Below are 24,391 nucleotides of genomic sequence, written 5' to 3'. Positions count from 1 at the left end.
TTTGGTTATTAATAATTTAACTTTAAAAGAAAAAATATCAATTAATGTGTTTTTGTAGCACTAGGCACGAAACACTATGGGACTCCCATCCTTACTTTTATAGCATTTTATTTTGCAGATATTATATCTTGACTAAAAGAAATTTAAATTATAATAAATTGGTAGCTTTAATGAAAAGAATTGGTAGCAATAGTGAATCCCCACATGAATTATTTTCAATCATTCATACCAATATAATAATATGTTAATATAATAATATGTTAATCATGGTGTTTTTTCTTTTTAATTTACTTTTTTCATTTGACTTTTGATATGGTAATCATGTTGTCTTGTTACCTTTTTCTTTTTATATATATATATTATATTTATTGTATTTAATTATTTTTATTTTTATAACATCATACATTTTACTTTTTATTGCAATTGAAAGACTAAAAATTTAATAAAATCTGTAACATGCACCTTATATAATTATACATAATAGTAGAAAATATAAATAATACTCATAGATAATAAAATATTTTATATCATTTTCTTAATCAATATTAATACAAGTTGTCACACCTACTGAATTATGTTTAGGAAATTTAATCTGGTTGTACACATTTTGTCTATGCAAAAAAGGATTTTCTCATGCCCAATCAAATGCATGACTAGACCATTGTGGATGCATAGGAGGTACCGGAAAATCTCCTTGTAATACCGGTCTCACGAAATGATTACCATTGAAGCATCCAATTACACAAATATCATGTGGTTGTGAACTTGGTGGGCTAGTAAAAAGCGGTAAGCACATTGTATCTCCTTCTTTGCTCAAAAAAATAACCACCACATTATACCTTGAAGCAATGAGTAACCCAATTGTCTGGCATAATCATCCAATATGATGGATCTGCAAATCCTCCTTTAAAGTGATTTAACATGTACTGAAGCGATTGTACGCCTTCTTTGTTAAAAATTGCAGTGTATCTTGCATTATGCACAGATAACTCATCCAATAAATCCATACGAATTTGACGCCAATCATCTTGATGACGATCAATGCAAACAGCCGTCGCTCTCAACCCACAATTTCCATCTCCTAGTACATTCTGAACTTGTGTAATATACGGAAGAAAATTTTTGAATCCCTGATTAGTTAAATAATCTTCATTGTTCATACTTGGATCTGGATTATGGGTTTCAGGTGTATACATATATGGATATGGATTGTGGTACATATATGGATTTGGATTGTGGGTTTCGGTTGTAGTATGAATTTTGGCTCATAAAAGGATCTTGAAAGTATGGTTGGCTTGAATGAAAGACTTCCGGAATATCATCCATTAAATTTGAACCACTCATGGGTGAGCCTTCGTCAAATTCGAAACAGTTATTAGTTGGGACCTCATTTAGGTCAAATTCGAAACACCTATCAGTTGGGACCTCATTTAAGTCAAATTCGAAACAACTACGCCTGGCCGCTCATTAGCCGAATTAACAAAATCGGGAATAGTTGAACAACTATATCTTGTTGAGGAAAATTCGACACGTCTTTTTTGTTGCGATTTCTTTGGTCGTCCACGGGTATTTTTTTGAACTCGTGGTTCCCGAATGTCGGTTGTACTTAGACTGAATATATTCTTCAACTTTCTTAACCAACTCTTTCTTCCAACTTTGGACTGCTTGTTGTAGTTTTCTTTAAAATGTTCCAGTACACTCCCACAAATGGGCAAGTATAAAGAGAAGAATCCTCTCACTGCCCCGTATAGGGTTCTGGGCCTCTCTCCAAGAGATACGATTCGGTATCTGACCCATTCTAGCCTTTCACCGCCTTCTCTAACCCATTCCCTGTAAGGCTATTTAGTTCCCCTTTGCTACTTCATCCTGCTCTGCTTTGTCAATTCGCCGGGTGAAATCACTCATCATCTTCCAGAGATGTTGCCGGTGAAAAATCTAACTTTCTCCAAAAGATGTCAATCGAATCCAATGAAATACATTGACCTGCATTAAAAAATAAGTAAGTATTGTATATACAATTTTTAAAGAAATGTTATAAAAATAAATCTACCAGATTATACTTACCTGAATTTCTATACTTCGAAAGTTCACAAGAACATGGTAACCCACAACTGTTGCGAAGTCGACAATCACAATTTGAAGGGTCTACTTGATGATAGTTCATAAGAATTATATTGAGAGCTTCATTGGAAACAAAACCATGCAACTGTTTGAAACATCGTAGATTGTGCTTCTGATAACGGATAATTATGCTTTTTTCGAAGCTTGCTTTGATCGCCTTATGTTGAGACTGTACGAGATGATTAATACAGCCCACAAGTTCATGCAAAGTGCATTTTTTAGATTTCAAATATTTTTTTCGGACTGCATGTTGACTTTCTACTCTATTGGTGTTGTTGTTTTCAAAATTGAGACGTCGATCAATCCACACAGACACAGACACAAACGTTTCTTTATATTTTTCCAACCAAGTTTCATTCAAATACTTAAGAACACCTGAATGGTAACGTAAAGTTGTATGAAAAATATAAAAAGAAAAAAAAATATACGTTGGGAGATAAAAATAAAAATAAAAATAAATGTTAAATGTGAATATAGAAAACATACGTGGATATTTTGTCAACAATGACTGAAGTTGATTGTAATTTTTCATGTAAGAATCCATGGTTGTAGACTTCTCTAGTTTACTCCATAATGCATTAAAGTTGCACCAATCACGTGCTGACTTGATAGTTTGACTATAGTGGTCGAAAAATTATGAATGATGTGAATTCTACTAAGTAGTTGAGTTGCATCTGGGTAAATTTCTTTGCGTGCATTTACTAGAGCCAACTCCCTGTTTGTAACTATAATACGTGGATGCATGCAATTGTCTAATGTCAACTTAAGATAATTTAAGACCCATGTATAGTTAGCTGTCCTTTCATTTTGTATAAATGCAAAAGCTATCGAAAATGTCCTGTTGGTTGACGTTACAACAAAAATCTCCACAAAAGGCAAATTGTAATAGTTGGTCTTGTACGTGGCATCGATGATTAACACGTGTGGAAATGCACGCCAGATACTAAATGATGTTTGATGCACAAAGAATAGATTTTCTAGCTCGTTTGAAGCAGTTGTAGAAAATCCGTAAACATAATTATTAGAATGCAAAAGAGCCATGAGAACCTGCATTGGAGAATTGCCTACTTGCTCGGCCATGCAAACTTTAGTGCGTGCGTTGTAGCTCGTACTAATTGTAGACACATTACTTAGATTCCTCTCCTTAATGATTGATAAAATATCACGTGGGGGCATATTCATCGCAGTCAATTCTTCAACCAAACTAAACTCATCTTGAGTTAACCGTTGTGCATATGGATGACCCTCCATATCTTGTAAAGGGCGATGGTTATGTTCATCACATATGACTGCTAGCGTCCAAAAATTATATTCATTTGAATATTTTTCTTCCAATTCGAATGGACAGTCTGTTTTCTTGTGCGACGAGCTCTAGTTGATCCCATCTGTTATATTTGCCGCCATGATCACACATGAGTACAACTTTATACACGAAACCACTAAGATAACTGTTCGATCTTTTGGTGACAACGACAACACCAACAGAGTATGCCACGTCCTTTACCCAATTCATCAATTCTTCCCGGGAGCTGAACACCTATGATAATTTATATCGTGTTAGACTTTATTGAAAGAATATGAAATTTAAGACATATAAATATATTTATAGTAAGTACTCTTAATAATAAAAACGCAATAAGAAACATATAAATATAAATATAAATATAAATATAAATATAAGAAATGCACTTAATAATAAAAACTCAATAATTACATAATATAATATATAATTATATATACCTCGTTAGTGAAAAATTCTGGTGTAGTCATAATAAATCTATTGTCTTCCATTGGATGATTTTCGAACACCTATTTATTTGAATACAAATTAAAAAATATTATTACTTTATATCCTTTAAAAAAATAATATTACTCCAACAACTATTATTTTCTTATTTATAAGAATAAAAAAAATATTAGATTGATCATAAAATAATTTCTAGAAATCAGTTTTATAAAAATTCCCTTAGAAACCCTCCCATATATAATTTCTTTATATCCTTTAAAACAAAACATTTCCCACTCAAAAAAAAAAAGAGTCGACCTCCTCTTTATGCATTCTCTCCATTATCTCTCCATTCTCTCCTCTCCCCATTCTCTCCCCCCAAAAAAGCTCCACCTTTTTCTCTCCCCCTTCCAACCTGCCGCCGACCACCACACTCTCTCACCCCCAAAAAACGTCTCACCCTCGTTTTCTCTCCCTTATCAGATCCAGTGGTTGGTGGTGGTGCGGTTTAGATTCGTTAAGTGGCGGTTGCGGTTTAGATTCTTCTTAGATTTGGCGGTTGGTGGCAGTTGCGGTTTAGATCGTGGTCAGAAGTGGGGGTTAATGTGGTGGTTGTGGTTCAGATCCTTCTCAGATCCGGAGTTGGTGGTTGTGGTTTAGATCGTGGTCGGAAGTGGGGGTTACGGGGTGGCTGGTGATGGTTGCGGTTTAGATCGTGGCCGGAAGTGGGGGTTACGGGGTGGCTGGTGGTGGTTGCGGTTTAGATCGTGGCCGGAAGTGGGGGTTACGGGGTGGCCGGTGGTGGTTGCAGTTTAGATCGGCTGGAAGTGGGGGTTACGGGGTGGTTGGTGAACGTGGTCGGAGGTGGGTGAAAGTGGCGGAGGTTGTTTTTCAGATCTAAAAGTGGCGGCCGAAGTTTGTCACATGGGGTGGCTGGAGGTGGCGGATAGTGGCGGTCGTTTTCAGTAAGTATAGATACACATATGACAATATGTATACAAATATGCATTTAAAGATCAAGTTTTATGTCGCCGCAAATTGATACTTGCCAGAAAGATTTATGAATGTACATGTAAGAAATTAACCTGCACTCGTGATTCTAAATACTGTTAATTTGTTGTTATTGTTATTATTGTAATTTGTTTAGTGAAAATGATAGTTTTTTTTTTATCTTTATTTATCTTTTATTATATCAAAAAACCAGATTACAATTCATGACCTATCAAAGAACTAAATGAAACAATAAACCTATCTATACATGTAAATATCTATTTCCTTTCATATTCTACTCCTCTAAAGTATCATTGCTTTGCTTCTCCATTCTAAGTCATCCTCTACAGCTACAGTTCATCATCACCACTAGCACAGATCCCATTTCTCTTTTAATTAACTATATGCTTTCCCATCTTTAAACTTCAAACTCATTAACCTATGTCTAACAATGCCCACAACCTGCTCCTTCAGTTTTTCCTTTGGTATTATGGGTCTCTTGAATACCATAGAGTTTCGTTCTTTCCAAATAATGTACACGCAAGCAACAAACACAATTCTTTGAACAACACTCCTCACAGAGTTGTTATGCTTCTTATTGCAAAACCAGTTCTTAATGTCTTGCCAATTATCAGGGATAGTTGTTATGCTTCTTATTGCAAAACCAGTTTTTAATGTTTTTACCACATAATGTGCAGGAGTATGCAATTGTAGGGTACCACTTCTTCAGTCTTTCTTGGGTTTGTAGTTTATCTCTCATAGCCAACCACATAATGAAAGCATGACTAGGGTACATTGACTAAACCAAATAATATTCCTTCATGGCACTTTAACATCATTTTCCCTAATATAAATCCAAACATTCCCCACAGTAAATTTCTTCTCATACCCTGCACTATTTACCCAGACCATTTTATTCTCAATATTATCTTGCAAATTAGGCACCTACAGACTATTAAGCTCAGGCACTCTAGTAACCCAGTCAATGGGCCAGTTCCATCCTCCATAGTGAATCATCTCCTCCACAGTCACATTTCCCTTAATGGCTGCCTCACTAAGTATCACATCTGTAATATACTCACTTAATGGACTCATTGGACACCACAAATCATGAAGAAAGTGAGTTGCTTTACCATTACCAATCTTCCTAATGCAATTAGGTCTGATAATATCCCGTTGTTTCAGAATTCCTCGCCAACTCCATGATGATTGGGCATTATCTTTATATGCCCAAATTGAATCTCCTTTTACTCTCTCAGAATGTATCCACTTTACCCATAAGGAGTCTTGTTTGTTGCAGATGTTCCATACATATTTAGTTAGGAGCACTTCATTCCATTTTTGTAAGTTCTTTATCCCGAGGCCACCACAATCTTTAGGCTTGCATACATCCTTCCATGCCACCTTTGCCTTGCCTTTATACCTCCATTCCATAAGAATCCCTTAAGTATTGTCTCAATCTCTTGAAGCACTGTTTTAGGGATTAGGAAAATAGCAACCCAATATATATGCATTGTTGAGAATACAGATGCAATAAGTTGTGACCTTCCTGCATAAGATAGAGACTTATTCTTCCAGTTCAACACTCTACTTTTTATTTTGTCGACAAGTTCCTTACAATCCTTTACCCCCAAGCTTTTAGCTATTAATGGTACTCCCAAGTACCTCACTGGCAGTCCCTTTCTTTGAATTGTACAAGTCCTAGAATTTGACCTTTAACCTCTATTTTAACATTGCCAAAATAAATTGAGCTTTTCCCTAAATTAGGTACCAAACCTGAATAATAGTTGTACTCATTGATTGCCTCATTTATCACTTGCACAGAGTTGAGGTTTCCATAACAAACTGCCAATAGATCATCTGCGAAGCATACATGAGTGATCTTCTAGTTGGCACATCCCTAGTGATATTTAAAATTCCAATTATCTCTAATATTCCTTTGTAAAATTAGGTTCAGAACTTCCATTACTAGAGTAAAAAGATATGGTGAAATTGGGTCACCCTGCCTAAGTCCCCTTGTCCCTTAAAAAAAACCTTTCATTTCCCCATTAAAGCAGATTGAGAACTTAGACGTAGTAACACACTGCATTATCCAAGTGACCATCTTCTGTGGAAATCCAAAATGTTTTAAAATAGCCTCAAGAAATCCCAATTGATGGTATCATAGGCTTTCTGTAAGTCTATTTTCATTGCACATTTAGGAGTACCGCTCTTCCAAATATAAGCCCTTAATAACTCTTGAGTCAGTAAAATGTTGTCAGTGATTCTCCTACCAGGTATAAAAGCACTCTGGTTCATGTCCACTAGATACCCCAGCACATGCTTTATTCTATTTGTGAGAATTTTGCTTATGATTTTATACACTACATTGCAACATGTAATAGGTCTAAAACCTGAGACTTTTTGTGGAGTATCCAACTTAGGCACCAGGGCTATTGTAGTTGCATTAATCCCTCCTAATCTTGCATTCCCGTCAAAAAAAACTTTTCACGGCATTGCACACATCATTTTTGATAATTTTCCAAGAAGCTTTGAAAAACTTCGATGTGTATCCATCTGGGCCAGGGGACTTATTATCATCAATATCATCTAGAGCATCCTTGATCTCATTCTCACTAATATCTCTTATCATCCACCTCCCAATCATTCTTACTAACTTTCTTCTTCAATAAACCCTTTGGGTTTTTAATACTATCTACATCTTTCGAATGACCGAAAAACTTCTAGAAATGCTCAACAAACTGACCTGCAACCTCATCTCCCTCAAATATCTCACCTTTCTCATTACAGATCCTTTCAATCCTACGCTTATTCACTATTTACCGTGTATTATATTTGGTGGTAATTCATGTATTTAATTTTTCTTTGCTAACTGTATTTTATTGTTCAAAAATTACAATTCAATTAACTATATTTTTAAACAAAATTATGTTTTTAAAAATTTGACTGGATTGAATTGTTGAAAATTTTGAAGTTATCTTTCTAATTGTATCTTATTGTTTCAAAATTGCAAAAAAAAATGTTAACTGAATAGTTTTTTTAAAAATTTTTTTAATTGTATCTTGTATCCCTTTATATTTTTATTTTAAACAAACATTAATTTTAATTTTTTTTATTGTATCTTATATAATGAAAAGGTTTAGGATTATATGTATATCTTAGATTAAGAAAATATGAAAAGCGACAGGACAACAATCTTGAAATCTGGTTCGAATATTACAATATTCAAGAAAGAAAGATGATAAAATTCACAAGGTCAAAACAATTGTAAGCTTTAAAAAAATATTAAAAAAAAATAGAAATTGATAGGTATAATAGTTTCCATAAATTTCTACTACTCATTTTTGCCATATTTGTGATTTCCATTTTAGGTCGTTTTTTTTTAAACCGCAATATATTATAAAATGAAATGGGTATCCGCACGATGTGACGGCGATGACGGTAACGGGTGGTGGTGGCGGCGGTGGTGGTAACAATGTGGTTATTAATCTAAAAGTAATTGATGTATATGGTAGTGTAGTTATTTTATGATTAAGGAATGTAGCTATTGTAAATAATTTCATTAAGAGTACTATAGAGAAATTAGGTAAAAATATTTAAATTAATGAATAAACTTAAGGGTATTTTGAAAATATTTTAGGGATATTTTGAGTAGATTTAATGTGTGAGTTGAGAATATGTTTAAAGTTAAGGGTATTTTGAGTATTTTAAAGATAAAAAGTTAAAAAGAGGGGAATGGTAGTTTTTTTAATAATGAAGTATAGATAGACATACCATATCCAACAAAACATTAAATACCATGAACAATAGTACAATTACAATTACAATATCAAGGATATACGACAAAACTAAAATATCTTGACTGCATCTTGAGACTTCAACTGCGAAAAATACAAAAATGGTCAAAAACTGATGCCGATTACAAAGACAAGATACCAGAAAAACCCTCACCAACAGGGGCTGAGCCACCGGTTTTCACCATGAGATGTTTTTGATGCAAATCAATACAAGTCTCAGGGGAATAAACGAAAAACAAAGAAGCAAGCAAACCAACCACGACGAGTATGCCAGACTCGAGAACCAATCAATGCAAAAACATATGTGGATTTTGAAACCATTCATCTGCATCTGCTAGTAACCCATAGGTGCGATTGGGAGATGATGACATCAAATAGGAAATCCAATCTGTTATGACCCGTAGAGAATACCTGATATGCTAAAATATTTATCTAACTATAAAACTTTATAAAAAAAATTGTAGATTTTTAGATACGAGCTGCTAGAAAATCATAATCTGCAAACTTTGGACGAACATGACTTCGTATTTCTCGAGGGTGTTTGTCCTTCAACAAAAATCGTGATTTGGGAGCAAAACTTGGCTTCTTCGACTTTATTATAATATAACCTGAATCCTTATTGAGCTTTTCAAGCCATGTATCAAATGAAGCTCGACTTCGGTTTGGCTAGTTAGCTACCCTATATAAACTTACAAGGATATGTAGCACTATGAAGCTATCAAAGCATTCCCCGAATTAATTCAAGCACCGGCCAAGGAATCAAAGCTTTTGCCATTGCCTTCGGGCTCAGTATACAGCTCTGGTTTACCATCTTCCTTTTACAAACCAAATTTTCCCTTCTGTTTGTATGATATCCGTAACAAAGTGAAAGGTGAAAAGTTTATGTTGAGCAAACAACAAATAACATTCAAAGAATCAAAGAAATTTTATAAAATACCATGTTCTTGAGTTCATGTATAAACTATAAGGACATCAAATGAAGTTTACTGGTACCGACAAACTCTCATTTCCAACCTGCTGTATATGTAAAAATGATCATCTGCTGTTCGAAAAACAAACAAAACACATATGCACGAACTGTTTGAATACGTGTGTGTGTGCGTGTGTGTGTGTGTGTGTGTGAAAAAAACACTTGAAACTGAATAGGGTTTTTATGCAGTTGAAAACTCGATATATGTGTAAAATTTCATCCCAAGTATATGCAAATAAAACTTCAGGCACTCATTGACGATTTGTTTTCTGTAGAGCCTGGATACGAGCAGCTAGAGAGTCATAATCAGGGAGCTTTGGATGAACATGACTGGGTTTCTTTATATTATTTGTTTCTCCAGGTAAACTGTTGGAAGTCAGATTCGTTGTTTTTGGTTCCTCTGTCTTACCAGACTCTGCCATCATTTTTGGAGGACTCGGTGGTGTTTCATAAATCTTGGGCTCTGGCATTGTTCTAAACGCTTCTTGTTTAAAAGGTGTGCTGGATTTTCGTTCTGCTGAAATGCTACTCGTTTTTGATTCAGTACTACTGTCTGAGTTTTTCCTGAAGTTTTCAGTGTAGGACCGACCCTTTGCTGGAGATTGATTGAAAGTGATTGTATTAGCCTTGGGCTCAGCCTGACCCTTTGTTCTGCGAGATAGCCCGGAACCCAAATGAACTTTACCACTGGACATACGTTTTGGAATGTCTTCCTCTAAATCAATTTCATCCCTATTGAAAAAGGCATCAGGAGGCGCAAACTGTGATTTACTTTTCAAGGGTTGTACTGAAAATTCATCTGAATCAGATTCAGAACTTAAAGTAGATACATTCATTTTTTTGTTGACCAATTTGCCAGCTCTCAAATTGATAGAATGTTTAGAAGTTGAGTTGCCTTTTATCGTACTTTCTTCAACGGACTTCTTGGATGAAGGTGAGGCGCTCTCTGTGTAAGGTGGGTACTTTCTACCATTTTTTCGAAGGTCACCTGTCAATGTTTCGAATTTTAACTCTTCCCCAGTATCTAAATCATCAGATTGATTTAGAAAGTCGCTATCCTTTTTGACCAAATCATCCAACTCAATTTGAGATTGACTAGAATTAACTTTTGGAGATGATTCTACGTCAGACGAAACTTGATGCTTAGAGAAAAGATTGTGTTTACCCAAAGAAGTGAACTTCTTTGTTTCACTAAGACTTGGTTTTCCCATCTCACTTTCACTTTCAACCAAATCATTCAACTCAATTCGAGATTTTCTAGAATTAACATTTGGTGAGGGTTCTACATATACTGGCTCTGGATGTGTAGACAAAAGACCGTGTTTACGCGGAGAAGTAAACTTTTTTCTCCCACTAAAACGTGACTTTTCTGTCTCACTTTCACTTTCAGAATCTGGTCCATTGGAAAGATCCACAGATTTTGAAGAATTCCGTTTCGGGCTTGAAATTTGCGAATTTTCTAGAGGATGTATAGTTTCCCTGTCTGGAGATGGAAAAAACAACTTCGCCTCGCCTTCATCATACTCAAATCCCATATCAAACCTAAGACGTCCAGGATCATCATCATCAGAGTCTGTTTCATCATCTCTATTAGCATCCCCATAAGGGCTCCCCTTTTTGATTCCAGACAGGTTTCCTTGATCAAGAACAGTTCTTTTACCGACGTTTTGTGAGTCGGAAGTCAACAGGTCACTTTCATCCCCAGCCCTGCTAGAATGTGAACGAGATGGAGGAAATGTAAAGCCTTCCTTGTTACCACTTGTAAACCGATCTCTAGATTCAGTTTTTAAACTAATTTCAGGAGAAGAATGAGTTTGGTCTTCATTTGTTTCAAAGTACCCATCTGCCTGATGGATGTGATTCACCGAACTCTTGTCAACTGAACCGTTTCTGGATCTCAAACTGCTTGATCCTTTGGTGGCTTTTGGTGAAGTACTCTTTGCGCTTGGATCCATATGTTCATTATGTATCATCGGCTTTCTATTGTTGAAAGAGGCATTATATGCATATTTAAACTGACCCTGACCGGGATATTCTGAAGTAATAGAAACTTGAGGCTGTTCTTCTCTAATATGCGACTTCTGTGATTCAGTTGAATATTGTCGGGTAATTTTCCCTTGGCTTGAGAGTTGTGCAGCTGCTCTAGCAGCGATACTAGCCCGTTCTGCAGACTCGGCAGCTGCCTGTGCTGCAGAAGTAGCATCCTTGAACTCCATATTCCAAGAATCATCACTGTTGCTATTGAAGGGTTGCTTCATGTTCATCATCCCAAAGGTCATTCCTGATAGATAAGAAATATCATGAAAATTATTATCCATGATTGGTAACACTATAGCCATATAAGGGTAATGCCTATGAACTACACAAGTGTCTGAAGTTCAGATAACACCCAACTATTCAATAGGGCTTATTTACAACAATTCTGGGAATAAATTGTGACAAACTGATACAGGACCACTAAGCTAATATGCACTTCAATTGAACTTTTTATGTTTTTCAAAATAAAGAATACTATGCACAATTTAATACAGTAAGCTTTATATGTGTACTGTAAAGCTTCACCAATCCCCCATCACTGCACCCAACCCGAACCCTTCCCCGACTGAAAGGGTTTTATACCTTTTGAACTCTAGCTTTTCCTATGACCTCAAAAATTTAGATGTCAAGGACTTGACGTTCATAGTTTTTATTGCTAAACAGATATAAATCAGGGTATTTCATCAGTTAGCTATTTTGTCGGGATTTGGTGTAGTAGAAGTGTAGAACCTAATGAAATACTTTATCTGGTGACCTAGTTTTTAACTTTTTATAGTTAACCGGTCTAAGTGACATTTTTCCAACCAACTGGTGGCCTAAAGTCAATAGCCATTACTCCAGAAATTTGTCGATGAAGATTGGAGATATATGTTATAAGTAAATACCATAGAGTTATACCTGTAGGCCTTATGTCATCATGATTAGCAGAAGCAGACAACTGAATGCCATTACTATCCGCAGTAGTTTCATTTTGAGCATCTAGTGTGAATCTTCTATTTTGCTGAGAGAAGTCAAGAGGTACATTTGGAATTCCTTCATGGCTGTGGACATTCTGGAAATCCGGAGTTTGGATCTTCGGATCGACATACATCGCATTCTCCTTCTCAAGGTTCGTGGGTCCATTCTGCTCAAAAAAATCAAGTCAATAAAAGAATACACTTTCAAATTCTTAATTTTACTATCTATAGCCATAAGAAGAATAAGATAATTAGAAACGGAAAACAAAAACAATTTCAACAAACCAACAAGTCACCAGGAGGCTTTGATTCTTTCTCTTCAAATGAAGTTGGATTCCAACTGATGTTGTGTTCTTTTGCCACAGCACTTAACACTTTCATTTTCGCTTGCAGGTCTGGTGCAACTGCAGATAATTTTTCAACTAGCTGCATATATCATATATAATTATTAGAATATGACGATAGCGTTGATATTTTTGTATTAGGAAATTTAATTCTGCTGTATTGCTATAACCTTTTAAGAAAACATACCATGCGGTTAACACCACAGTCAGGGCGCAGCTCAAGAGCTGCAGAAACAAAATCTTTTCCATATTTTGCTGTAAAATTCTTCCGAACATCTACAAGCTCTGTTATATCTGAACATCTAGGAGCTGCAAATATCACACTCGTGACTGCTTCCTTAAGATCAATAGGGCAAGTTCTATAACAAAATTTCACCAACAGATTATTAGTTTGCAAGTTTAACTACATTACTAAAGTGAAAAATAAGTGAATAACATCATTAGAAAAGTAGATAAGCTAGCTTACTTTTGGGATTCGATAATAGGCAAGCGTGCTACAATAAGTTCACAATATATTTCAATCAAATCATATGCCGCAACCAGCTTCTCTTCCCTAATTACATGTTCAACCTGATACAGTGTTACTGAATTAAGTATAAAATAGAAAAGGAAGCTCCATACAAATATTGCCGAACAAGGTGACAAAGATGTTAATCTCTTTCGAAACAAATTAAAGAAAAACAAGTATGAAATAAGGGTTAAGAAATCCAATAAAACCATTACTTTCTAATCCGATACTGACTAAATATAATTGTTTATCTTTTAGATGTACTAAACATATACTAATGAATACATGGTCAAACTTGAGTTTTTAAGGGGAACATTCATTTAAAGAAAAGTTTATAACTATTTATTTAAAAACCGCCTTTATAATTATCAAGAATTTTCCCTTCTAGGTAATAAGAAACTAATTTTTGTTTATAGTCAGCACATTTATAAAAAAAAATCAAGATAAAAAATCCTCTTAGAAAAACTGTAATTTCTGCAAACAATTCCATGTAAACATAAGTGCAAGTCATCAAAAACACAAATTAACATAATAATAAATGTAGAGAAATTAAATTATAAAAAAGAAAAAAAAACATACTCGAATTCTGGCAGTTCGATCTTGACCCGATTCTAACAATTGAGCTAATTCTTTCTTCATTTGAATTATCTGTACTCCTTTCTTATTCCTCATCAACTTTATCCGTGACGTCGCTAATTTTAACGACGTCTTACTGTATATACATATTATTAATACAAATACAATAAAATCAATCAAACAGCTCAAAGTCAACCAACAATTATATAACATCATATATCTATATCTATATCACAAAAAATAAAGTAAGCAAGTGAAGTACCATTTAGCGATTTTGAATCTCTTATTAAGCATTTTGTAAATGTAATCAGCTACTATTTGATTAAGATGATGATGATTAGTTGATTACAATGATGATGAGTTTTGGGATATATACATATAGAATTTAGTATTTACTTTTGGAAATTGTAACGTATGGAATTATGAAAATGAAATGAATGAAATTTTTATTATTATTATGGATTGAAAATGAAAGGAAAATTAAAGAATATCATTAACTAATAATACTGAATTGATTGAATGATTTTGAAATGGAAGTTGGTAACTCTTTTTTTGAAGGAATATAGATTTGACCAACAATAAAAGTCAAACCAGCCCAAAGCATGTTGATATGATGGTGGCTGGATTGGATGCTTACGTGTTTCGTAGTTACTTGACGTCAATCCTTTTCTGGAAAGTTTATTTCTTTCCAACAAAAACTGCGGCTTTCAAAAGTGATCCATTTTACTCTATTTTTTAATTGCTTTTAATTGGCCATAGCAATGTAAAGTAACTTCCCATTTTGGATTTTGGGCCTATCTCACGTGTTAAGATATAAATAACATTTACCTCCGTTTAAGTAGAGAACTAACTTTCAGTTCTACTAAAATGGTAGAATAAAATTTTATATGGGATAAAAATCGAACTTATGATATCTGTTTCATCCAAATACTAGACTAGTTACCGCTAATCCAAGTCACAGGACTTTAGCCATAGCAACATAAGTTTTTCAATTAGTATGATAGTAATGCAACTTTTTTTTCTTTTTCCTCTCTGTTTTAACATTAATTTTTTATTCATAAAATATATCAGTTGAAAGAATATTAACAAGTTTTTATTGACAAGTTGACAACCATTTCTTTCATCCTAATTTCCACCAAAACAAAAGAACAAGCGAACGCCATACTAATACAATATACATAGGTTTGTTTAGTCAACGTCAACTAGTTGAGTTTTGAGATGTAAAATGAAGGTCTAATTTCGTGCTTGGTTTGCTTGGCTGAGTTGACTAACTAGGAACCGACTCATGGGACCATAGGTTAAGAATATAAGACATGTGGGCATCTACTTTTTTTCGGCTAATGGCCCCCCATATATGTCTAATGAAATTTGACACCTTTTCTCAAATAATAATAATGTGAAGTTCCAAGACTTCTAAGCTTTGATAATTTCAAATAAATCTTAGATCTAAACATTACCAACTTTTCATTCGTTAATCATCATACATTCGAAATAAATACAGTTTTTAGTGGAAAAAAAAAACTATTGATTTGTGTACACCGTTACAGTATGAATTATATAATGATCAGATTTTTAAATTGAAATGTAAAAGAAAATCAAAAGTTGACTTGTGTAAACCATTATAGATAAATAATTTGTGTGAACATCAGTTTCGTTTTTTGATGGATTCGGTTTGGAATTACCTTTATCCGTTCTAAATAGATTGTCACCGGACGCATATGAAAATCGTATGGATTTGATGGGCAGCGATCCAAGAGATGGTGGTGGTTGGATACGATACGGGCTCCGCCCTTGCTGTTGTCGGCGTTGGCGCCATGAATAGAAGAGAAGAGAGAGACAAATTTGGATCAGAGATGATGGTTGTGGTGGTGGTGGTCAGAGATGATGGTCGTGGTGGCCGACTGGCCGGAGAAGATGGAGGAGAGAGTGTATTTAATCCTAACATTTAGATCAATAACATGAATGGATATGATTTATTTTCTAATTTTCACAAAAAATAAAATAAAATAAAATGAAATGAAAAATAGTTTGTAAATGAACATTTCACTCCTATACAAACATAAGATTTGGCGAGCCACAATTGTAAAAATTATGTCTAATATCTTCTCACATATATTATACATACAAGATAAAGGATAGCCATCTCTAAAAAACTAATGACAAACATTCAGGCACAACGAGCTTATAATCACATAATTGGTTTCTTGACAAATCATTTCAACTTGATTATACTAGCAGTTTTTCTGCACAATACGACAATGAAAGTTACAAAGATTTGGGGTTGTAGTACATTTGGCAGAAGGTTGTGTTCATAGTGGTGTGGTAATCTGTTAAGTCAAAGAGACGAGAGAAAAAAAAAATCTATGTTTGTGTATAGGTTTTAAGAGTAAGATAAGTGGTATGTTGAACCAAGCAACTTTTTGGTTAAGAACAGATGGCGGATAAGATATATTCAAGAAGCGGATCACTAGATAAGATATATTCAAGGATGACGGATCTAATAGGCTTAAACGTTCCTATTTCAGAGGAGGATCACCGGATGTTAAGCTCAATATAAAGCAGCTTATAATATTACCTGAAACTGTCATATAAGCATTGGGTGCCACAAAAAAGAGTGAACATTTGTGAATGACAAACCAGCTCCCAACACTTCAATCTTATAAGCCTGGCAGCTAAGGGAGTCAATACTTGCATGAGCCTTCTATCATTTTGCAAATTGTCACATCATCTAATTGAGTGAAGATTTAGCAACATACTTTGGCTAAAGCTATTATGCTGGTGGAAAATCAATCACTAACTTTTTATTCGTCAGTGGTCACTAATGTACTACTGTGTGAGTGATCTATATGACTGCCATAGTTCATAGTAGTTCTCATGCATGAGTTGCTTCTTTTTAAAGGGTGCAATCAGTTACCCATAATCCTGTGGGAATCTCTACTGGCAACTTACGAGGGTCGGGCTTTAAAAATAAGATGATTAACTTGTAGCAATTATTAGCCAACTACAAATAATACTGAAATGACATTAAGATAACAAAATAGAACATTTGTTAACATCCTTGGAATATTTTGAAACCAATGGGCAGATCAAAACAGTCAAAGCTTATAGGTCTAAAAAGTCGTTACACATTATGTGATCAAGTTTTCCAAATATGTAGCAGATTATTGATCCCAACTTTCAACTGCTTTTCTCGGCCTCAAAATTTCCCAAAAACAAAAAGATGACAGCATTATAGATATTAGCAATCATAATCATACGAAAAACAACAGAGAAAGGCCTTGCATCTTTCTCATTGGTAACAAGCTTGTATGAACAAGATTGGTCCAAACTCAAACATAATAACCGGTAAATGTGAAACCTCTTCCTACAATCTCACCAGCACAAAACCATGCAAAGCATTCAAGCCCAAACAAAGTTGCGACCCCTACCTGTTCAACGTTCAAATCTTTCTTATTTTTCCATAATTCTTTCACATGCGCAAATTCCTTCCAGAATGCCTCGTTACGGGTAGGAAGACTGGAAAACACCGTAGAAATGAATTAGAGGATGGCCAACTTGTTTTTTATGCAGAGTCTCATATGCTTGCACATGTGACACCAAATGTTTTAAACGCAAATCACTATATTGACAAATACCAGGAACACTGGATGGGTGGAGTTAACAGTTCGGGTAGTTTTGATCAAATGCACAACAAGGTTTGGGTCAAGACAGCTTGTACTCCCAGAAGTTTTCACACATATCTAGTAATTGCATGTCAAGAACTTGGGGTGGGGGGGTGTGGGGGGGAATAATTAGGCTAGTCAAGAACTGTAGTCTTCAATACGGGAAGATTTACATATATCCCCAACTTATGTAATTATTACTCGTATATAAATAACAATTCAACAAGATGCTGACATATATATTCATTCCTCCACACAGAGAATAACAAATAATCCAAAAGCACAATCTTCAGAACAGAAACCTTAGTTACGAAGTTTTATTTTGAGACATTAAGGTAATGTGATCATAAACTAACAAAGAACCTCTTAGGCCGGAGCCAATGGCCCCTTCAGTTGAAACCGAAGAACTCTTCGGTTAGAGTGGAAGAGATCGTTGGGTCCATTTGACTGTCACACCCATTTAAAAAAGTACTTTTAAAGGTAAATTTACCTTTTTTAAATGAAAAACCTTTTTACCACCATAAATACACACATCCATATTTCCGTTTTTATCACATTTTCACTACAAAAACAATACTTTTTATATACAAACTTTACAGAGACAAAGACAAGGAGTAGTTTATTATTATGTTTTATTAATGTAAAGTTTTTATTTATTAACTGTGTGCTTTTTAATTGTTGTGTTTAGCTGTAAAAAATAATACAAATAAGTGACAAAGGAAGTGAGGAAGTGTTGTTGGCAGCAGTGTGTCACAGTGTCAGTCCAAAAGTGCTAATGGGGTGCTAAGCTGGCACAACTGACAATGAAAGTGAAGAGTTCATGGGAAAGGCCTTATACAATTTATGTACACATTCATACTGCCGTATATCGTGGCATCAGAATGAGAACATATTACAACAAAAACAAACTATAAAACTTATGAAAGCATTTTAAAGAACTTGCTTTGAAAACAGGCTCACTTTATATGATACTACCAACAGTTTGAACAGATAGACATCGTAAAATTTAGTTAATAAGAAAACAAGTTGAAAGTTAAAGTCGCTCAAAGTATACTAAAGTGTAATGATCTCCCGAAGTGATTCCTTCAATAAAACTAAAAACTAGATCATTAATTTGACAAATAGTTTTAATCATAGTTAAATCATCTTATAAAACAAAGAAACGACAGAAAGTGCTGGCCGAGTAGTGGGTAAACTCACTCTGCCCCAACCCGTCGTAGAAACTTACACTTTTAAGCTTTTCCAACCCGTGAACGTAAATAATCCCATATGTCAAAATAAGATAATATGGCATAAGGCCAAAAAGAAAAACAACGGTTACAAAGGCTAAATGACCTTCAAGTAAAAAAGAAATCACTTTAAACAAGACAGACTATTGGGAGCTCAAGATAGTTAACCTGGCAAGACGAGTATAGAACAACTGTTTGGACAATTCACTGCATTTCTCAACAGTGGCTGGCTCCTGAATATATTGTTTGTTCTGCTCCATCAATTGCTTGTAATAAGTAGTTCCATGCTTGGACAAGAACTGTGAAGCAAAGGATGCCTTAGTTTGCAATTGCTTTAGTTGTGTTGCCATTCTACCTGCAATTGGAGTTTATCATGACTTGAGGATCCAAACACATAACAATCATACTAATATAAACCTTCAACACAATGATTAATCACATGTGACAATTTTAACACATTACCAATGAACAGTTCAATCTAGGTTAAAGTTTTATATTAATGGATCAAGTTAGCAAAAGAGCAAGTGTGAAATGGGTCAAACAAGATAAAAGTTACACAAAGGGCATTCTCAAACCTCTCCAAGCTCTGGCCTACGTCACACTATTTATTAAAAAAAACATTGACATTGTAATATTAAACTTTTTGTCATCTTATATTTCGCAATAATAATTCATAAACAATATCAAAATATAGTAAACAAAGATGTGTATCAGGCAGCCCATCTCATTTTGCACCGTAATAAAGATTGCCCACTTTTGACATGTATCCACCTCTAAAATTATGAATGAAGGTTGCAACCATCAGATGCACCCCAAAAAAGGGTACATACTTAGAAGACATATGGACCATTGAAATCATGAATTGAGACTATCATGATCAAGTAAATATACTTACACTGCCATCAAAGATCAATCCCCAAATAGATTATTCTGTTATTTAGATGGTGATATATAAATACAGTAACATGGTGCACGCATAATGTCCTCCGTTTGCATTCAAAATCACAATACTAGTAAAATCGTAATCTACAACCAGGTTACGGATTATCGTAACAAGATACATTTCACCTGAAAGTTGTCATTATTTTAAACTTTTTTCAACGTATTTAACCCTCCTAAAAATTTATCAGGGTATGCATGTTCACACCTAATGAACCATGCATATCCTCCTCCTGTGCAAAAAGCTCATACTAGAGATAGGATTGCCAAGAACTTAATTTCTCAACTGGAAGATATTTCCTTTTTCTACGCATCCAACAAACACAAGGTTCCTTTTTTTTTTAATTTGGAAAACAATGAAACGGTAACAACAAAAGTGATACATTCTCTCTATCATCACAACCAACGGCCTCACATCCGTTTTCTAAAACACTAGTCCACAAGGTCACGATATTATGTTCGAAAGATTCTACATTTATTTTTGTAAAGTGCAAAAAGTTTATTTCCAAAAACAATGACGTGCCTGCACCAGACCACCCTAGGCCCAACACATGAGTGGTGTTAATCACAAGGGAGGTGATCTGTACACCACCGGCTTTTAACGATACACCACCAAATATGTATTATTGTGTTGTACAGTACAACACTGTAAAGCACAGTTAGTGGTATATCGCCAAAAATTAGTGGTGTACAGATCGCTTCCCTAATCACAAGGATTAGTCAGTACAAAACACCCCCCCCCCCACCTTTGACCTTAAATATACGAAATACGATGGATGTTAAAACGAGCTCAAGTTAAACATAATACGTGTTGAAACCCGAGCAGTTCAAGGTGAGTGATGAAAATGTGTTTCGTTTACAATTACTAAAAGCATAGCAATAATTATTAGAAACAAGGTACTTATAATGTTCCAATGTTCATTTTATGGGGGGTGAGTGTTAGATTACAGATCATAATTAAAAATATATGACAGAGCATGATGTACACTAGAAAAAACAAAAATTAGCCAAAACCCATCACACAAATTTCATTAACATTCAATATAAATAAATAAATATCCAAACTTTAAATTTAATTGGAAAAAAAAAAAAAAAAAAAACCCTAACAGCAGAACAAATGAAAAAGGAAGAAACTTTAAGCATCAAAAAGTCAATATAATAAATAACATGAACAATTAAAAGCAAATTTGGACAAAAATAATGAGAATCAAAGAAATTACTACAGTGAAATGAATAAGATGAAGAAGAAAAGAAGGGGGAGAAATAAACCTGAATTGAGAATGAATCTGATTTGGACTCGTGAGATAGGAGAGAGTGTGTGTTTGGTGGTGTGGAAATAAGTTTAAGCAACTATGCTTTCACGGTAACTTTTTGGATTGTGAATTTTCTTACCGCGTGTTTTTGGGTAAAAACTGCTGTGGTTTACTTTGTCGTTTCTGCTTTAAAATTTGATGTCACATGCATAATTGACGTTGCATCTCGTCACTGACACAGTCACAAGTCACACGTCACAAGTGTACCTAATTTTCTTGAACATCTACCGTTATTGTTTTAATCTAATTAATACAGTAATAGGGCTTGAACATCTACCGTTATTGTTTTAATCTAATTAATACAGTAATAAGGAAAGTGAAGGTGTGAAAAACTCCACACATTTTATTTTTTTTATTACATAAAATTATGACGCCTGGTGACCCAACCACTATTCTGGTAATCTGACCAGACTTATTGCAGCAACCCTCGCTGCAAAAACTCCTTCGTACATACCCGTACACTGTGGACCATCAAGTCCACAGTGTACGGATATTTCTATATATGTAAACTCGCGTAGCGTCATTTTCATATAATTTCGCTTTCATTTCACACATTCGTAAGACCAATAAGGTATGTTTATAGATATATATATATATATATTCATGTTTATGTTTTCTATAGACTTTTGTTTAGAATTTCAATATATATGTTCATGTTTATAGGTATATATAGATATATAGATATATTAGGTTTTTACCCGCACGATGTGCGGTTATTTAAAACAATCACTTAACAAAGTTTTAACTAATATTCTTTATTTTGTAAATATAAGAATAAAGATAAAACAATGTGAAAATGTGATAATATTTAATCACATTAATAAAATTATCGATAATAATACTTTTCGCAATAAATAATTATAATAGTATTAATAATATTATATTTAATATTGAATTGTATAATTGTAATTGTGATTATATATATAAGATTTGCTAATATTGATGGAAGATTATTTTTTTTTTTCCCGAATTTTCTATAAATATAACTAAAAATATTAAAAAAATTAATAAAATATGTATGGAGATGTCATATAGAATAAATTTGATGTGGCAAATTTTTAACATAGGCTTAATTTTGAAAATGGTTAAGTACTCTCTACGTGGCTGTTAATATGTTGATGATAATTAAATGTCAATAAAAAATATGTATAGTTAACTGTTTTTATAATTATTACTTTTACGTTTCACTAAAGGAATGCATTTTATTTAACTCACCAAATAACTTATAATTTATAATAAAAATTAGAGGGAAAAGGATTAAATAAATACAAATAAACCATGTCAGAATTAAGAATACAATCTAACGTAAAAATTAAAGAAAATAGGAAACACGAAATATGATGGAACGCTTTGTGAAATACTCTTTATAGTAAAAAAAAAAAAAAAGTATTATATTTTAAGTTTCCAGGGACTTAGAATTTTTTTATTTAAAAAAAAGTAATTATGAATCGCCACTCATACTTCAAGAAATATTAAGTGAAATGGTATACAAATAACATAAATATTATATTTTCAGATTGGCAATTGAAACTAAAGAATGAAAAAACTACCTTAGTGTCTATACCTAAATTTCATAAATTCTTTTTATATTAATGTTAAAAATTTTGCCTTAAAAGAAATTTACGTAAGGTTTTGAAAGTTAATTTGCCTAATATTCAAAAGTTTTTTTTTCAATTATCTCATTGTATCTTTTCCTAAAATTAACTGCCTTGAAGTAAATGATTTTTTGGTATAATAATTTTGTAATATATAGTTTTTACTTAATTGTCAAAAAAAAAATATGGAGATGCCACATAGGCTATAATATTATGTGGCAATATTATAAAATAGGTTTGAGTTTTTAGAGGCTCTAAAATCATTCGGATTACTACTGTTTTAATATTTATATAGATATGTTCATGTTTATTAGATTTTCAATATATATAGTAGGTGTATATATGTATGTTTTTCAAGTATATATATATATATATGTTTAAATATAGTAAGTATATATATACTAGTGATAAAGGTTCGTTTGTAATCTTTATAAAAATTTAAGCATTGAATTTTTCATACTGTTTATGTATATGTATATATATTTCAGATGAATTTTGAAAGTATATGGGGCGAAATGGGTGCGGAAGGTTTTGAGCTTCACTTAGAAGAACTTGATGAAGAATTTGAGATACCAGAGGCGTCCCCTCATTTTGACTACGACGCTATGGTTTTCCACACCGATCAGGTATCGTTGTTAACTTTTAAAATCACTTACTTTTCCGCTTAATATAAAGAATACTTGCATTAAAAAAAATCAATTACTTTTTATACAAAATATCATTAAACAATTTATATTTTAGTACTATTTAATTTGTGTTTCGTTGTTAAATTTATTGCATATTTAAAATGTTAGATATTTATAAGTATACAATTTAATGATAATTTAAAAAAAAAACTAATTTAGGTGTTCGATTCACACGAAGAATTGTTCAACTGGGCCAAAAGTACAGCATTGCAGCTTGGTTATGTGTTAATTAAACGACGAACAAATTCCAACTTAGCTGGGGTAAAAAACAAAGTAACGATAGTCTGTAATCTTTCTGAAAAAAATGGATGATAGGATAAAAAGGGCTCGTTAAAAAGACACTTAAATGTCAGTGCCTCTTTAGATAATCGATCGTTTGACTGATGATGGTTGGAGGGTAACTGTTATAGACGACACACATAATCACTATCCAGCTGAGAATCTGGAGGGTTACGCGTATGCAAGAAGGTTGACTCAAGATGAGAGATCATTTCTGGAAGATGAATATCATCGCGGTACTACGCCCCGTAAGATGTTAAAACTATTGAAAGAAAGATTTCCAGGAAATTTGACCCGCAGCGAAGACATTTACAATTTCCAAAAAGCTATGCGGAAGAAGGCGGCCGAAAAACATGAGAACACTCTAATGCAGGTTTATTATATCAAATTTACATATCTTTTTATTTATTTACTATGATAGAGTATCTGAAACGACATACGTACGCCATATTGTTCAACCGACACAAGTTATGTTCAGTTTGCTTAAGGAGCATAATTACTTGTATTATCATACAACAAACAGTGTATCTGGTCGGTTGGAGAATCTGTATTTTATACATCCGACATCATTTAAGTTGTGGCGTGCATTTCCTTATGTTATCCAAATAGACGCCACGTACAAAACCAATTTGTACAACATGTCGTAGGTCGAGATCGTCGGTG

The 24,391-nt window shown here is 33.7% G+C and overlaps 2 protein-coding genes across 2 annotated transcripts; both read right to left on the bottom strand.

The window, feature by feature from the left end:
- Positions 1–9,540: 9,540 nt before the first annotated feature.
- LOC122598815 lies at positions 9,541–14,386 on the bottom strand. Its single transcript, XM_043771302.1, has 7 exons — positions 14,288–14,386; positions 14,029–14,161; positions 13,408–13,511; positions 13,129–13,300; positions 12,883–13,023; positions 12,539–12,764; positions 9,541–11,885 (listed from the first exon to the last, which is right to left on the bottom strand). Exons 1-7 carry the CDS (start codon positions 14,317–14,319, stop codon positions 9,856–9,858), a joined length of 2,838 nt encoding a protein of 945 aa, XP_043627237.1. The 5' UTR covers positions 14,320–14,386; the 3' UTR covers positions 9,541–9,855.
- Positions 14,387–17,070: 2,684 nt separating this feature from the next.
- Positions 17,071–21,230, bottom strand: LOC122602336. Its single transcript, XM_043775032.1, has 3 exons — positions 21,125–21,230; positions 19,085–19,271; positions 17,071–17,541 (listed from the first exon to the last, which is right to left on the bottom strand). The coding sequence occupies exons 2-3, from the start codon at positions 19,264–19,266 to the stop codon at positions 17,355–17,357; spliced, it is 369 nt and encodes a 122-aa protein (XP_043630967.1). The 5' UTR covers positions 19,267–19,271; positions 21,125–21,230; the 3' UTR covers positions 17,071–17,354.
- Between the last annotated feature and the right edge of the window lie 3,161 nt (positions 21,231–24,391).

This window comes from Erigeron canadensis, chromosome 5 (assembly GCF_010389155.1).
Source record: "Erigeron canadensis isolate Cc75 chromosome 5, C_canadensis_v1, whole genome shotgun sequence".
In the NCBI taxonomy this organism is placed as follows: Eukaryota; Viridiplantae; Streptophyta; class Magnoliopsida; order Asterales; family Asteraceae; genus Erigeron; species Erigeron canadensis.
This window is presented reverse-complemented; position numbering and strand designations above follow the sequence as displayed.